The sequence below is a fragment of the Argiope bruennichi genome, chromosome 7, assembly GCF_947563725.1.
Source record: "Argiope bruennichi chromosome 7, qqArgBrue1.1, whole genome shotgun sequence".
Lineage (NCBI taxonomy): Eukaryota > Metazoa > Arthropoda > Arachnida > Araneae > Araneidae > Argiope > Argiope bruennichi.
In genome coordinates this window covers 93,413,615-93,432,291 of record NC_079157.1, presented here as the reverse complement: position 1 = coordinate 93,432,291, position 18,677 = coordinate 93,413,615, and the positions used below count along the sequence as shown (strand labels likewise).

At 26.1% G+C, this 18,677-nt stretch overlaps 1 protein-coding gene across 2 annotated transcripts; it reads left to right on the top strand.

Annotated features, from left to right (window-relative positions):
* Positions 1 to 3,690: 3,690 nt before the first annotated feature.
* Positions 3,691 to 17,947, top strand: LOC129975775 (oxysterol-binding protein-related protein 11-like). Of its 2 annotated transcripts, none has more exons than XM_056088990.1 (11): positions 3,691 to 4,013; positions 4,220 to 4,251; positions 4,432 to 4,537; positions 6,215 to 6,262; positions 9,020 to 9,101; positions 9,774 to 9,853; positions 10,870 to 11,127; positions 12,303 to 12,344; positions 13,517 to 13,600; positions 14,773 to 14,849; positions 17,821 to 17,947. In XM_056088990.1, exons 1-11 carry the CDS (start codon positions 3,879 to 3,881, stop codon positions 17,843 to 17,845), a joined length of 969 nt encoding a protein of 322 aa, XP_055944965.1. In that variant the 5' UTR covers positions 3,691 to 3,878; the 3' UTR covers positions 17,846 to 17,947. The 2 variants fall into 2 exon arrangements, with proteins under 2 accessions (XP_055944965.1, XP_055944964.1); XM_056088989.1 differs by having other exon boundaries at positions 3,692 to 4,013; positions 16,412 to 17,947.
* Positions 17,948 to 18,677: the final 730 nt, after the last annotated feature.

Here is an 18,677-nt window from a genome sequence, read left to right as displayed (position 1 = left end):
TTCTTTATAAAGAAACAAGAATGGTCTAATCGAAATTATCTCGCATTTTGACAAAGATGTCGTTCCTCCTTTCTATCCGGCATAAAACAATAGATCTCGGGTACACTGTGAACACCACGAAGGATTACCATTTTCACAATCCTGCACATCAGCGTTTTCGTTTGAAGCATATATTTCTGCATAGTAAAGAAAATCAATTATGCATTAGCAAAATTTCTCATGGAACTATAATTTATTCATAAGAGAACACACTTCGTTTTATTTATTTAATTTAAATCTTTGTATTTTTCGTCTATTTTGCTTGCATACATGTTAATAATCAGATCGACAGACTGTTATCCTTTAATCGGGTTAAGTTTAAAATTTCATTCAAATTTACACTTTAGATATTAAAACTGCATATCAAATTTTAGTGATGTACGTTTATGCATTTTTGGATTTTTGTGTTTAAATGCATGGAAAGTACAAATCGACAGGCAGGCAACCTTTTGATGAATTTGGTTCAAAATTTGAAGCATATCTACATTTTAGATGCTAAAATTGTGTGTCGAAATTTTATCATTCAGCTTTCTACGTTTTGTAATTATTGTATACGCTTGTACTGAAACAGCCGGCTGGCGTCCTGGCATAGGGGTAGCGCGTCTTCCCCGTGATCTGGCCGTCCTGGGTTCGCGTCCCGGTTTGGACATGGCTGCTCTTCCGTTGTTCTGAGTGTGAATGGGCCCTCCAATAAAAATGGGTTGTGCAAGCGAATGTGTGATGCGTGAGTAGCAAAGTCGTACTGTTGGCCCTACTATAAAAACAAGAGACGCTCGTTCCCCCACCGGCTTAAATCGCTGTCTTCGTAACAGCGGGCTTGTTTATGGCAAGTGCCATAAGAAACAACAACTCAAACAGCCAAATACATTTCATGAGAATGGATTTCATGCAATATTTGACAAAAATCTATGAATTTGTTATAAAAACCACATACCAAATTTCACCCCTCTAGCTCAAAGCCTTTTTGAGTTACCTTGTCCTCAAACAGATAAAAAGAAAGACATAATTTGAAAGATACGCTTTTCGGAATCAGGGAGGTCTAAAGCATGGAGATTCCTCAAAGTTCAAATTTTCTGAAGATTACAATATTTTTTCCTTTATAAAATTGGTATACAAGAAAGTAAAAACACCGTTGGAATGCTGAGTAAAAAGTAGGTTTGTTTTTCCTATTATGTTCGAATTTCTTTTAAATTTGAACAAAATTCTTGGGTAAAAAGTCTAGAGGATTATCATAATTTATTATCAGAATAAGGATTTCAGAATTTAAATATACTTTTATTCAATTAAAAATTAATTAAGATGTTAATATTTGATATTATTAATTTTGGAATATATTATTGCATAAAATTAATATTTTTTTTTTTATCTTACATTCTCTAAATTATCTTTTTGAGGATACTAATATTTTTCAGCTATAAAAAAAAATTTCAATTTTTTAAAAATATTTTTATGAAGTTTTCATAATTTATTTTAATTGCAATTTGTGGCAATATTTTTTATTCTTGCAATGATATTCAAGCTAATATCATTATTTTTTAAACCCTGCTTTTCTCAGTATTTAAATTATTATGAAAAAAAAAACTGCTTGCATTAGCAATAATTCCAAATCAGAATTTTCACTTCACTTTTTATTACTGTGATAATGTTTTTAAATTTGATCATTTTTTTTTTGTCAATTACGTGATATAAAATTCTCTGGGTGCAAAATACAATAGTTGTTGCAGTCAAGCCCAATATAAATGAATCAAGCCTAAAATATAATTATGCTTCTATATATCGGAATCAAAGCCCGAATTTTCTCCTCCCTTTAAATAAGTGTAAATAGATGGAATTGCTGCTAAATTGCTGGTAAATATTAAAGAGTAATCTCAGGAACAATATTATCCATTAAATGAAACAATTTACTGTCAGCTTAATTTAAAAAATGATGTTGCATATGATCTTAACCTAAGAAATTTATTTGATATAATCAAAGTAATGGTGTTATTTTCATTAAAAAAATATTTTAATTCAGGTACGAAAATTATCTTTAAATAGCTTTATTAACATATTTTTTTAAAAAATTAATTCAAAAATTTGAATTTTTAAAAAACACTAACCTTTGTTAGAAAATTTTTCCTTTGTTATTATTGTAATACTTTTCACTAAATATATCAATGGCACTGTCTCATTATTATTTTTTTTAACAAATAAGGGATAGGATAAAAATTTAAAAATCGTTTTATAAAAATGCTTATTCTTCTTTAATTAAAATTTTTCAGTAATAAATCACGATTGAGAAAATATTTTTTTAAAGCTTTTTTCAAAGCATGGAAAAAACATAGAAAAAACATATGAACATAGAAAAAAAAAATCCAAAAATTGAATGAGGTATATTATATTAAATCCTCAAAAATTATTAATTTCTTCAAATTAAAATTAAAAGAAGGAAAGCATAACAAAATTAAAAATAACACTATCACAAATACATTTATGAATTAGTTGCTTCCATTTTTTAAATAATAGTAGGTAATTTGAATTGACCAATTGGTAGTAAACTTTCTTCTTAAAATTATGCATATGTAGAATGCTTTTTAATCTTACCGACGTTCAACAGCCCGACAGGTGGCAACCATGCCTACAAATTTCCTTTCAATAACAAAAAAAAAAGCTCTTTGTTGATATAACGGTGTCTATTCATAAAGTAATCGATGGATATTAACAAATAAAGAAATTTCGACGCAAATGAGCGTTGAACCCATGATCTGCCAATCGTAATACCGAGTTCTGGAACCAAGCTGTGACGGCTTGTTTCTGGGATAATATTTCACTTTTCATGACAGTGTGTTTGGTATTGAAAGTTCCAATAAAAGAAAGCAGAAAATTGATAAATCAAAGAGAATATCATAAAAGTAAATAAATCAAAGAAAACGTCATGAGAGAATCAGGAAACATTAATTTTTTATAACCGATTTCTTTGAGAATTGGTTCATAGGTTAGTTACTAGCAATCACTCATTTGTTACAGTAAAGAAAAAAATATTTTAAGCTAATTAATTTCCCCGAGAATCTTATAATCATTAACATAATTTATTAGGAAGCATTTATTATGTTTAAAGAATAAATCGAATCTTTAAAATGAAATAATATTTATTATGAATCATGAAATTATTTCCATATTTATAGTAATTATGAACAATATTTGCAGATTTATTTTAAGTTTGAATAATTATTATTCCCAGCAAAATGTCTGGTTTAATTAGAGACGAGGCAAATGCAACATTCGCTCTGGATGTCAAATAGAACAAATTCGAGTTTTGACAAATAGAATAATCATCGGAAGTGCCATAAAGTTTACTTCAATCTCTTTTGAGCACTAATTATGAGTACGGTTCTGTGCAACGTGTTCTTAAAAATTTGTTCCTTACTATATTTGAGCAGAAATAATAAGAACTAAAGCTGCTCTATTATTACTTCTTACTTATTTTGTCAAGCTTCAAAATAATTACAAATATGGGATTTCATTTATCTTAAAACTTCCTTCTACTTTCTTTTAAAAAAAACGCGTGGGATAGATTAAATAATATTTAACAACGCAATTGCGAAACCGAAACTAATCTGTGAGGAACCGCATTCATTTTATTATTATTGTTTTACTCAACGGCTCGACAGCCGATAGCTGGGAAACCGAAACACTTCAAAACTGGATTTGTAACTGTAACCAGGTCAAGCGATCATATGGCATTATTTTTTTAACGTGAAATAAACATTATTATAATTAAAAATCTTTAAAAAATGTGCCGACTTTTCGGAAGTTTCTGTGATTAAGTAATTTATCTTATCTAATGTATAAGTTTTCAAATGGTGATGGCTGAAGCTGGTTCTTCTCAGTTATCAGGGGCGTCGCGAAGTATTTATTATTCGCTGACGGATGAAGTGCCTGGTTTGACAGAAGATGAAAAGAATAAACTTGAAACCGTTATGAAAAAAGCTTTGGTAATCATAAATATTTATTCCACATCACTAAATTGTTCATATTCTTAAAAGCTCGATTCTTCTTAACATTGAGAAAGTAATGAACTAACCGATCACTTGTTTCCATGTTTTTAAATCCAGTTGTGAAATTTGTGTTTTATCTGTCAGTATTTTCCTTTTAAAAATGTGTATATTTTTGTGTATAAAACTTTAAATTTTTCTTTCAGGAATTCGAAGCAGAAGAGGCTAATAAAATGAGGTATTAATAATTTTTTGTGATCGTTCTAATTCGTTAAGTTTTTTATAATCATTGATAAATTAATTTTTTTATGCATGTTTTTTTGTTAAGATTTAAATGTTAATATCCTTTATTTATTTGATCGACACCTGTGTGTCTCTGTCTCCATGCATATGTATATATACCTTTATTTAATTGTAGATTACCTCTAGAAGGGCAGTTATACAAATACACAAATGTGATGAAAGGATGGCAGTATCGTTGGTTTATAATAACACCTGATACTGGAATGCTGGAGTATTATATGGTAAGTTTATCTGTTTGCTTTTTTATTTTCTGACTTTAATGTACAGCAAAGTATGTGGTATGTAATCCATAGATCACATAATATATTGTAATTTTTGTATTTTGATCTATTGAAAATCATTAAATGGCAAATATCAGTATAATGATTTTATAAGAGGTATGTGCAGCATTTTGTGTTATGATTGGAAAGTAGTATGAGAATGAAATTTAAGTTCTTTTGTATAAAAAATGAATATATTGCTTTATTCTTATTTATTTATCTTTAAAATTCCATTCCAATAGTCTTCATTTCTTTTAATTGATAGTTGCTATTGTTCTTTTCTGTGAGAATCAGTTTAATTTATTAATATGATAATAATTAATTTAATTTATTATTATAATAATGATTAGTTTAATTTATTATTATAAAAAAAAAGATTTTATGGCTAGAGTTTATTTTTACTAGTTTATAAAAAAAGTTTTAATTAAATGCTCTTAAAACATTTTTTAAAAATCTAAGCCTGTTTTCTTTAGTACTTTTTTAAATGAATTTGGCAATCAGTAAATGAAATAAACTTTTTTGTGTGTATGTGTAATTTAAAGTATCAAATAAGTTCCTGAAATCATTAAAATTTAGATTATTAGAGGGAAAAAAATTCTATGGTTCCTCTTAGAGAGGAGGAATATTTAGTTTAAATTCTGGAAATGGTTTTCTTCTATTTCAAATCTTTGGAGATGCATGCTCTCATTCTTGCTAATTTGTAGAGTTACTTATTCTTGTCTTTCACTTTTATCCTACTACATGCAATAAGATAGCGAAACAAAGATACACATATTATACAATGCAATTACAATATCTTACTAATAAGTTCTGCAAGGGAAAAAAAATCCTTGTTATTGCCATAACTGTTGTTCCAATCTCATATGAAAAAGGAGAAAAAAATCAGCATTACAACTATCTGTACTAATAATTAAAAAATATGATTTCTTTGCCTAATAACAAATGAAGCTGGAAGCCAAAGATTGTGTTTATATCTAGAGAGAGATTAAAATACAATTTTACCTTACTCTTGTCATTTTAGTTGTTCTTATTAGGTGGTGGTTCATTTAGGTGTTCTTATTATTCTTTGATGCATTTTGTAGTACAAGATACCAGCTATTCAAAGCAAAATTGCTTAAGTAGATCAACTATAGAGTTTCATATATAAAGCGTAAAATTATAGCTTATACCAGGTACAAGCTATCCAAAGGAAAGCTTAAATATGATTCATATGTAGAAAAATTGCAGATGTTAACAAGTTAAATTGCCTATGTTCTAAAGTTTTTTTATAAAAATATTTAGTAATATTTATGTTTAGAACTTCATTATGTATAAAAATTTTAATGTGGGTACTAATTTTTTACCTCTCTTTTTAAAAAGACAAAAAGTTGTAACTTTAAAAATGTGTATTCAGTTTTAAATAAGAGAAAGAGACTCAAAATTTCAATCCTGGAAACTTAATGTTATTATGTTTATGTATATGATTAAAATATTTATTTCAGCATTAAAACATTCCGATGACATCTATTTATTGTAAAACATTCCGATGACATCTATTTATTGTAAAACATTCCGATGACATCTATTTATTGTAAAACATTCCGATGATATCTATTTATTCATACTCAAATATTTATTTTGTTTCTTTTTTCTACATAGTTAGATGAGAGGAAAAAAAGCCGACCAAGAGGAGCCTTATACCTTGCTGTGAGTTAATTTTTGCAATTTTCGAGACTGGTTTTAAGAAATGTATTAAAACTGCTAGAAATATTACAGAAACAGTTGTTTTCTAACATAAATATTGTATCAAAATACTTTCTTTCTTATGATGCTGTATTTATCAAACCCTATGCAAGTTGTCAAGCATAATGATTTTATCTTGAAGTTATAAAAAATTATTAAAAAAAAGTAATAAATAATATTTCCTCGTATAAGTTTGTTGCATTTTCCACATTTAATTTGCACTTTGGTAGTTTTCCAGATTATAGAAAATATGAAACTGGTGTAATGCATACTAAAAACTAATAGAAATTGTGTGTAAAATTATGTTTTCCATTTTAAAAGTTTTGATATTTTGGGTCTTTCTCTGAAAGATCTCCTTACAAGAAATTGCTCTTATATCACTAGATTCTGTTTACTAACCTTCTAAACTAGAGTTAGAACCAATTGTGTAAATGATTGGGTCCTATTTTAATCTCGCCATTAATTACAGCTATTATATGTCTCAGGTAAAATAATCTCTCATACCTCATTTACTTTTATTTATCAATAAGGTTTTATATTTAAATATCTATAGTTATAATTAAATATCTACCCCCAATCTAAAAAGCATAGCTTTTCATGATATAAAAATGACTTAATTTGCTCTATTTACTTTTTTTTTTTTTTTTTTTTACAAAATATACTGTTTAATCAGAGGAAAGATTTATAAAACCTTAATTTAAATCTAAAGAAATATTCTTGAAATAATTGTTAAAATCATGTAGAGCTCTTGTATGTTTAAAATATCTTTTATCCAAGATCGTCTTGATTTTGTGTGTTAGTTTTATTTTGGTATGTATTATTCCTACAGTGTTTCAAAGGCATCCATCAGTTTTCTTGAAAATCATTCTCATTGCATATATTATACTTTCAAAAAGTTATAGTGAAGGCAAAAAAAGTGCTGATATTAGTTTTGTCAATTTCACACAATTATTCAGACTTTTTAAAGGAAATTCACTTATAAGATTAATCATTTTTTATTTAATAATTACGATAGCATAAAATTTAAAATAAATATTTTACTTTTGACAATGGGTGATTGAAACTGTTAGCTGCCTCTTTTTAAAGATCTGTAAAAATGAGTAAAAGGGTGGGAAAACATTACCATTTGACTTAAAAATGGATCACAAAATATATTTGAGCAATCTAAAAAATTGTCCTGTATTGGTAACCAAAGATTAATGGAGATTAAACAGAGACTTGGTAGAAAATGTCCTTTGTAGTTTGGAATTTTAATTTTCTCTTTAGAATACCAAACATGTGCTATTTGCAAGTGAATGAACTTAAATTCATGATCTAATAAAAATTTTGAAATGTGTCGTAAATGTATTAAGGTTCTCCTCAAAAAATATTTTTATTTAAATTGATAGTAAATTTCATTTTTCTTTTTCATGTTGTTCTGTTGATTTGGATATTTTTAGAACCAGCGGTAGTGGATTCCTTGAAACTTTCTTGTGTACTCTTTAATAAAGTTCTTACTCCACTTTCCAGCCCATATAAAATTGTGGTCTGATAAAAATCACAAATGCCGTCCATGGCATTTCCAAATAATAATTACAAGATATTGATCTTTAATGTGAATCTGGCATTTTTACCTAATTTATCGTACAAATATGTATATTTTGGATGGTGTTTTGCTAACTGATTGAAAAAAGTTTAGCATGGAACTACATTCGTATTCACAAGATAACATACCAAATTTCATTGATTTCATGAATGTAAAAGTGCAGATCAACATACAATGAACTCTGACAGATTTGATTAAAAATTTAATAAGAATCTAAATTTTAAAAGCTAGATCTTGTATGAAATTTTATTTACCTAGGTCTTGACATCTTGTTGTAATGGAATTAATTCGCTTCTACTTGAATAGTCAGAATTCCTGTGAATGGATTTCATTCAAAATTTGATAGAAATCCAAAAATATCCACAGGATGGAAGTCCAAATACCAAATTTCATCTTTTCACTCCCAAATTAATCATATTCACAGATAGGTAGACATAATGCCAAAAATGTATTTTTCGAACATGGGGAAATCTAAAATGAAGAGATTCATCAAAATCTCAATTTCAAATTTTTTAAATGATTATAATACTTCCTCTATACTTCAATAACGAGAAAGGTGAGGGGAAAAAATGAAATGAATCAGTAGAAAAATACTTTTAATCTGGGAATGCAGAGCTGTACTTAATTAATAATTATAAGTAAAAAAAAGGTTTATTTTGATTATACTGTATATTCTTTTTCTAATGACATTTATTGAAATTTATGACTTTCATTTATGATGCTAAGTTTTTAATGCTAGTTAGATACATTTCATTCAGAATATTAAAGTTCCATACTTATTATAAAGTTTTATTTTTAATAATATTCTTATCCTGTTACTAACCACCTTTGATTGCCAATTAGTTTGGCAGGAATATTGTGATTAATTGTTTTTAAATTTATTAATCATTAATTAGTATCATTAAAAAGACAATTTTAGACAAAACAAAACCAAAATTTTTAATTAAGATTGCAAAAAGTTTCAATTCAGGGTGAACATGCCCATCCTCCGAAGTATATTAAAGCCACATTTCATAACATAAATCTGTCCTGTGAAGCATCAGCTGATATCGATTTTCCTTTAATCTTTGTAGATATATGTTAAATAAATTTTAAGTAAAATTTAATTAAATTATATTAACAAAAATTTGTCTTAGGGTGCTGTTGTCATTCCAAGTGAAGATGATAATCAATCTTTTTCTGTCAGTGGTGAAACTGGAGAAGTGTATAGATTGAAAGGTATCTCTCTATTTTCATTGGAAAAATATGCAATCATAATTAACATTCTGTCACTGATAAACAGCATTTAAGGGTTTGAGAAAAAAGCTATATATTTATTATTATTATTATTATTTCATGATTTGTTTATTTTAACTACTATGACTCTCCTTTTTTCCTCTGTTTAATTTGAATCGGAGTATATAAGATTATATTTAATATGATATTATTTTTAAAATTTTATTTTTATTTAGCTTTCAAAATTTAAGTACAAAATCTTAATTGTTGAGAATGGAGTGAAAGTAAAAGATGTGTTTAGATTTCAAAACAGTTGATGACATATTTGTTTTGCCTCGTAATGTATTGCATCATATAAATAAGGAATCATATAATTTCTTACATCTAATTTTTTATAATTTTTTCAAAAAACTCTGAGAAATGAGTTTTAATTGGTTGAAAAGAAATGCAAAGTATATCATAGATAAAAAATATTAAAATGAATCTGCTACAAAGTATTTTACCTCCTCATATAATCTGGATACATGAAACCTTTTCATATCAGTCAGTAAAAATTATCAAAGAATTTATACAAATATGCATCTAATTTTTTTTTCTTTCAATATATAATTATATCTACATGCTAAAAGTTCAAGCTTTTTACAAAATCCAATAGTATTATTATTATTTTTAAAGCTAGTGATGCAAAAGAGAGACAAATTTGGGTTGATAAAATTAGGTCTGTGATTGAAAAGCATCGTAAAGATTCTTCAGAGGTAAGATAAATTTTATTTCCTCTTAATTTAATAATGATTTTAAATATTTTGTTATTCTCATAGATTTTTTATCAGAAATATTTTTTTTTAATTTGCTATATTGGATTTTTAATGGAAAAACTGAAAGTTGAATATTGTTAAATTGATAAAACTGAGCAAATTAACAAAAAAAAATCTATAAATTTATATCATGTTCAAATGAAAATAATGCAGTCTATCTTTTCAAGAATTTTTGTGTATTTGTGCACTTGTAAATGGAGGAATATCTATTAAAATATCTTACCTGATAAATAATATGTATGATATAAAATGAAGCTTTAATTATATTGGTTAGTGATGTATAATCTTTAAAAGTTACAATATTCTTTTGGGTACTTGTGTGTTAACCATATGTCATTGGCAAACCTCAGGCCAACCACATGATTGAGAAATATAATCAATAGACTAAAATGATATCTTTAGCTATTTTCTAGTGATTAAATTGTGGATTGCAATAAACATGATATCTTTGGAATTATTTAAAAATATCAGTGCTTAATTAATGGCATGTTATTACACTCAAATACCTTCTTTTGTTACCATCCTGTATTTTATGAACTATTTTGTATCTTTTCTGAAACTTGTTAAATAAGGTCAAATGTATTATTAATATGCTATAAAAAACAAATTTGTTTATATAATTATATCAATAAGAAAATAAGAATAAAAAATATATATACTGAGTTTTTAAAAAAGAAAATCTATTATTATTATTCCAAAATTTCGTATGCCTAATTTAGTAAAAGAAAAATTGCTTGACTTGTGATGTCACTATAGTTTTATTACTCTAAATGTATGCTTCAGCAGTGAAAGGTTTTGAGTTGATTTGAATATGAAAATCAATCACTTCCAAGTTTCATGTTGTACATGAAAATTGGTTTTAAATGTTTGTCCCATTTTTCTTTAATTGTTTGCATGCAAAATAAAATAAATGTATAATAATGCAATAATAAAATGTATTGTTGCTTTAAAATCAGGAATCTAGAGGTGACCATCCAGGTGGCTCGCAAAGTTCTTTTGCATTTTGCAAAAGTGCCTCCTCTAATATAGCAGAAGATTTGAAACAAGCTGAATCAATGAGCTCAGAGAAACTAAATGAACTAGGGTCCGAAAATAAATCAAAAGCTAATTTAAATGAAAAGCCCAACGAAGTCCAAAAAGATCCTATAGATGAAATTAAAGAATCTGTTTACAAAGCACTAGAGTGCCAAAAAGCTTTAGCTAAGTCAATAGAAGTAAGTATGTCTTTTTTATATATATCATTTAAACTGATTGAAAAATTGTTGGCTTGTTTTATTAAATGTTCTGAATAAATGTAGCTAATATATCAACCTGGTTTTAGCTTTATATAATAAAACTTCTTTCATTCGATCACAGAATATTGATTGAAATTTCATTGAACAATTTTGGGCTTAGAAACTTTTACCTCAGTTCCTGTTTTATTGTTTTCTATTTTTAGAATGAAAAATTGCATGGAAAATTTTCTTGATTTAAAATGTTTCATTAATAAAATTTTTGAAATAATTGAAATATAAAAGTTTTTACTCTTGTTAGTATTTTAATTATTTTTTACCTGCATCTGGTGGCCTAATAGTTGAGTCATTGTCCTAGGATTCTAGATTTCAGATTCAGTCCTTTTAAAAGCTATTGAATGTATAGATCTATTGTTTTGACTTAAATGAATTCAAGCTGGAATGTTATGAAAGTTTCAATTTGCAATATTGCCTCCAAGTATTGTTCTTATTCTTATTATCTGGTCTTTATTCAAACTTACAAATATCCCCTACAAAACTCATTTCAAAACATTCCTTAAATAGTATAGAGCATTAATATAACTAAATTGAACTGATACTATATTTATGGTATTCAGGCAAAAATGTTCAGATGATATTTAGTAGCAAAATTTTATTCCACCTGAAAAAGGTTCATGAAAAGGAAAGAGCTCTTGAACTTTTGCAGTAGAACAATTTACAATATGATATAAGGAATGGATATTTTGAGAAATTTGAGTGTCTAAAGAAAGAAACATTTTCAATTTCCAGTTAGAATAGTTAATAAAATGCTGATTGTAATACTGTTATTCTATTGTTTCACAAGTCATGGTGCTTTGTATCAATCTCACTTTGCTTACTTCCATGATATAAGAATCTAATGCATGTTTATTCTATTGAAAATCAAATGTTTTCTCTTTAGAGTTATGCAGAAGTTTAAAGAAAGGCTGTCACTCTTATTATTTATCTATGGTACAAAATTGTAACATCCACTCCAAAATAACCTATGTTTAGTTTCAAAAAGCGATATTAATCTTAACTAAACCATTGTAACAGAACAAACTTGTGTTAATTATCTTTTATGCATTTATTTTAAATTGATGTTAGCAATGAATGTAACAGGTGATTTGTTTTTACAGGAATTGCCATGTACTGGACCTCATATAAAATGTTCTGATACTGTAAGTTTTTTTATATAAAAATAATAATTAACATATTTTAAATTTTCCAAAAAAACAAATGTGCTGTATGAAATGTTTCAAGACATATTGAAAAGAAATTGATGCAGAATTTCAGTCTGTTCAATAATGTCTTAATAATTTTAAGGTTTATTATCTGGTTTGCTAGGAATATTGGTTATATTTAATAACCAGTAAATCATGTTGATGTAATCTCATTTCTATGATTCTGTCAAATATAATTTTACTAATCTTGCGTATGTTTTGTTCATTGTGTGCATGAACTTTCCTATTGGACATTGTCCATGCCATCATAGGCCTATTAAAAAATGCAATTGTCTGGTTCACCTCACTTTCATAATATTTCAAATTCACTTTTTATTCATTTTGTAAACTACACAGATATTCAACACAATCCTTCTTCCTTAGCTTTCAACAATGAAAGAAAATCCTGGGGTTAAATGCTAGATGAAACAATGAAATTTTTTTAAATTCCAGGTTAACAAAATAATTTATTGTTAGAAATTAGGCATATACGTATATAAATTAAATAATCATAAATCGGAAAAAAATTGTGCAACTATTAACTTCATATAATCAATTTTGAAATAGTGTAAAGTTTTATGTGATAATGTTTTAAGAAATTCATCCCCCCATCCCACCCCTTCCAAAAATGATCCTAAGTATACATTCCTGTTAGCCATGGTATATATGTGCCAAATTTGGTACTGTATATCAAATGGTTTGGTCTGTAGTGTACCAGTATACATACACATATAGAAACAAGACACATATATGCATTCATCATTATTAGTAGTAGGCATATTATTTTATTTTTTAATTGAAACAAAATTATTGATTGTCTATAAAAATAGTTTTCACCTTTGCAAATGAACCTAAAAAATGGTATTTTGAGAAATTTCTTAAGAATTCTTATAGTAACATACTGTAAATCTTATAATTTATAATATCATTGAAACAGTATAACTTTTATTACATAATACTGCTGCATTATATATTTGAATTTGCATTGATATATTTATTTTGAGAAGATTCTATTGAAATATTTACCATGCTGTAGGTTTTACAATTTCTGTGTTACTTACACTTGCTATAATTATATTTATCTAAAATTATTTTAGAATGCTTACAGTTCACTTTTTTTTTATTTACAGAATTTATTATTGATAAAAGCAATATCTCAGGCTTCAATCCAAGGACTTGAGCAGTGCTATTTAATACTGCGACGATGCCGCCAAGTATGTTTTATTCCTTTTATTTCCTAGCCATTGAAGCATACAAAAAAAATGTATTTTAATTATCAAATATTGAATTGAGATTTTGATGAATTTTAGTATTTCATAAATTCTGGAATCCAAAAGTACTTTTTAAATTAAATCTATCTTTGAAAATATGTAAATTAATATAATTACTTAAGAAACTGTGGCCTTAAATCATGAAAATTGGTATAAATATTTTTCACCGGGCATATATATTGCTTTCTACATTCTTTTATGTAAAATTATTGTGATTATAATTGGAAATAATTTTTGATAACAATGAGTAATGTTGGATGTATAATGCATAGACCTAAGCATTTTTGCTTATCATTATAAGTGCCATTCTTTTGTTTAATTGTATAATAAAGTCAGAAAAAGAAACTGCTGATTCCCCTCCCCCCCCCCAAATTCAAGATGGAAATGCATCAGCATACAATATTAAAATCTCTCTCCTTTAAAACAACAGATTTTAATGACATTTATCTCTTTTATATGATTATGTTAAGTAATTATGTCTTATAATTGTTGTGAGAAAAGTATATTTATTTCTTGTATTAAAGCAATACCTATATGTATATATAGATATTGCTTTATCTTCATATATAAAATATTATGAAGATAATGAATAAAATGTATTCTAGTCATTTCTGAAATGTTTCATGAATTCCAAATTTAATAATAATTATAAGAACTTCCAATTGTGTTGTTGAAATTATTTTATAAAAATTCTTTGAAGTTGTTTATCAGTCCCCATATTTAAAATGATGTCAATAGTGACCATGCACTTAGATTTCTTAGTTTATGAAATATGTAATAAAAGATGCATCTGAATATTCTAAGAGTAGTTAGTATTTTTGGGTTGTAAAAAAAAAAAAAAAAAAAAAAAAAAAAAAAATTAGAATTAATGGTCAAAAAATTTCTGTGGTCTTAACTTCAAGCATTTATATTTAATTTTTGCTTATTAAGCATTTGTAAAAATTTTGAAAAAAATAGGTAGGCTTTTAAAACTTTTTTTTGTCTCTGGATGCTTTTTTTAAATTCATTTATTTAATTAATTAAAACTTCTAATATTTTATAGTCTTAAGCTGAAATAAGAATTTCTAACCCTGGATATATTAAACAACAATGAATGTTCTTGAATATATTTGCAGAGAGAAGCCTTAAAATCTTCTCCATTGCCCACAGGACCATCCATTGGTTCACTTGATAAATTTGTAGGATCTGATGTGTAGGTATTTTTTGATACTGTTATTTAAAACCCATTTTTTATTAATTATTTATTGAAATGAAAAATACATAATTCTTAATAATATTGTGATGCTCATGATCTTTCCTAATTTTCTCCTTTTCTATATAATCAGAATTTGGCCATATTTTTATTTATTGTTTGTCAATAATATATACAGATTTCTGTAATAATAAAAAATATGATATTACAAAATAAGATACATTATTGTTTTTAATTCTAAAGTTAAAATCTTTGTCATCAATATTATCAACAGCTAATATTATTTAATAAATATCTGTTGATATTAAAATAAAGTGTGTAAACTAGAAAAATTTGCTAAATAAAAATACATAACTAAAATTGAAATTATTTGAAACGTAAGGATTCCAGTAATGACCGTTTATTATAACTTGTAATTAATCAGAATGTGAAAAATTTAGTTTATCCTAGAAATAAGAATATTTATGAAAGATAAATATAGTTATTTTTAGCATTTTTTTACAGTATTGGGTTTTATTTAATATTTAGTACTAGTATCATAATTTGGCATAGTTCTTTATTAAAATATTTTGCTAATGTTTTATAGTTTAAAAATTCAATCTGCGAAGATTAAGAAATTTGCTGATTATCAAGGAATTTTTTTTTTGATCCTGTTTTATACAAATGAATTTTATTGATTAGTCTCCAATTCCTTCCGTCCTTTTTTGGGCTTCAGCTTCAAGGACTGGAATGTTCTGGTGGTAAGGTCTTAGAACGGAAAGTTCAATGTTTCCTGATCTAATGCCACCGAAGAACTGCCACATAAGTTGTTCTGGTGCTCATTAAATATATTGGGACCAAGTGCCCTCTCACTAATGTGATGCACAAGTTAAGTGCATGTGAGCAGGTGCTAGCCAGCTACAGTGTATCTGACTGTAATTCAAAATTACAAGATCTGTCCTAAAATAGCCTTCATATTGCTTTAAAACAAGGCAATGCAACTAAACTAGCTTTAGCTTCCTTGTAATTGTTAATTTCATACTATAAAGAATTTATTTTCTACTATTTAAAATTTTGTTGTGCATAAATAAAATGTATATATCATCATAAAATGGCTTTCTGTTTTAAAAATCAGTGCCTCCAAATTGAATTATTTGTAATCAAGGAATAAAAATGTTAAATTTATTTTATTAGATTTCAATTGTAAAAAAAAAAAAAAAAAAAAAAACTTTTACATCATAAAATATAAATATAGTATGTATTGCTGTAAATGATGAATAATAATGCATGATAAAGTATTAAAATTATTATTGATAAAGGTATATATATATATATATATATATATATATATATAATCATTCCTTATTAATAATTTGCTTTCAGAATTACAAAAAAAAATCAGTTATGAATACACAAATTATTAAATAATTTTTTCGAAATAATTTATTGTGCTTTGTTGTTATTTCATTCTCTGTATTTTCTAGAATCAGAAATTATTCGTTATTATTAGCGATGCATTATATAATCAAAAATATTTTTATTATTATTGACCAAGTATTAATTTTATTTCCCCCTTTAAATAGGAGGAGAGATTATAAGAAAACAGAGAATTTGAAAAATGTTTGACAAGTGCATGGGTTCAATAATATTAAATGTTCTTGTAAGCCATCCGTGTTATCACTTTTAAATGTTTCAGCCAAACAACATAAAAATATGGTTATATTTTGAGAATTCATTTCTGTTTTTATCATGTTTGAATACACGATTTTTGTACTTTGGGCTGCATAATACTTTTCCGGGTATTTCTATTTTTTGAAATGTGCTATATGAATGGATGCTTTTTCTTTCATTTTATCTCACTGTTAATAATAGTCATATAATGTAAATTTATTGATAGAATATGAATTTATGTTGAAAGATTTGTGGCATAAAATAATTATGTGAAATGTTTTTTAAAAAAATAATTTATGCTGAATCTACTTCTTATATAATTTTTTTTTTTTCTTTCCATCAAAGAGCTTTAGTGAGTGATGCAGGTTTTGTGTAAGATAACATGTAAGAATGGGATGTATAATTCTCTTTTTTTATTTTGAATGGCTATAAATTTCTATTTAGTTTCTGTTGGTACCATATAGCAACAAATTAGTCATATTTTCCATGTGTAAATACCATTATGTTTAGCAGCTTTAATAACCTTGAAATTATTTTAAATTGTACATTTTATGTAATTAGAGTTTAAATTATAAGTGAAAATGTGAAACATATTTTGAATTATTTTATTTCTAATATAAATTATATAAAAATTTATCTATATTTTTGTTGCCAATTCTAAACAGTTGTGCCAAAGTTAAAGTGAGTATAATTCAAAGATACAATAAGACAGATTTTATGAACTGTGCATAAAGTATGTCATCTGTTATTTGTCAAGTTAGAAAATTTAAAATTATATGATGTTTTATGTAGTGAGAGAAGTTATATATTTTGGTACATTCTATGGACACTTAAACCTTTATGGTAGTTATTTATTTTTATTAGACTTTCAATTTTAATTTTTATACATAGTATTCTTAGCAATTCATAATATTTTGATATTATTTTTGAGATTTGATCATGTTTTTAAATACTTTAAATTAAAAGTCATCTTAAGAAGGGTGCTTTTTTGAAATTCCTTTCCTTATATTTTCTTAGCTTGGAACGTAAAGTAAGGAAAACATATAATCAATTTTCATTCCTCACACAAAGATTATAATTTACTCATTTTTAATTGTACAAATGATAAGCTCTCAATGGTAATTTTTTAATGTTTGTCAGAGATAGTTTAGCATTTTTTATTTAATTTATGACTATATTTGTTAGATAAAGTGATATTTTAATTGTGTTTAATACACATCTTATACAATTTGACTATGTCAATCTTCCATGCATTGTTATCATACTATGATTTGATTATATCACAGATCATTTCCTTATGCCAGACCTTCTTAAACTGTAGGTATCAACTCCAAATGTTGTCTTGAAAACACTCATAGTACAAACTTCTACCAGATTCTTCAATAAAAAGCCACTTGTTGGTTTGTAAAATTTGAGTCAAATTTTATTAATAAATATATTTAATTCAATTTCGTTTAGTATATTATTAATAAATATTGCATTTATCTACTTTTTTTTCTGGCTTTTTCACAAAACATTTGCAAATTTTGGATTTTTTGTTACTTTTACCGAGCTAAATCATAAAAATTACAAAATATTTTTGTAGTAGAAAAAGAGCTGCAAAAAGAAGAGAAAAAAGATTGCAGTGAGATTTTTGTTTCTTGATTTGAGTAGTTTGTGTGATTGTAAAAGCTGTTTCTGGGACATTGGAGAAGTAGTTGGTTACTTCAGAAAAAAATTATATGTAATAATCTTAAATGTCTATCAAGTTGTAATGCTAAATAATAATAATAATCTGATTTGACAATTTTCTACAAGAAATGTTTAAATTCCTTTCCACCTTTTCCATTGTGCTGCTCAAGAATAACTTTATCTACCTTATTTCAAACGTGCAAAGTATTAGTTTCATTTTTTTCATATGTATTTGACAGTATGAAATACAAATTTATATTGTATTCTGCTGTAAAGTTTTTTAGATATAAATGTTAATTTACTTAGTAAAGCATTATCTATTTTTATTTTTATCGTAACAAAGCTTAACACTTTACACTGAGAGAAAAGAGAAGAAAAGGAAAAAAAAAAGGAATTGATTTCCCCTCTTTGGGGCCATGTTGCTGTACCTTCAAAGTAGAGTCTTACTTTAAAATACCAAACTGTGCCAATTAAGCTGTTATAAGATTACCAACTAAACTCAATTTT

Excerpts from the sequence above, each read along its gene's own strand:
- LOC129975775 (XM_056088989.1), top strand. The coding sequence starts at position 3,879 with ATGGTGATGGCTGAAGCTGGTTCTTCTCAGTTATCAGGGGCGTCGCGA. Across the intron at positions 4,014-4,219 it reads CCGTTATGAAAAAAGCTTTG|GAATTCGAAGCAGAAGAGGC; the intron begins GTAATCATAAAT and ends TTTTTCTTTCAG. Across the intron at positions 4,252-4,431 it reads GAAGAGGCTAATAAAATGAG|ATTACCTCTAGAAGGGCAGT; the intron begins GTATTAATAATT and ends ATTTAATTGTAG.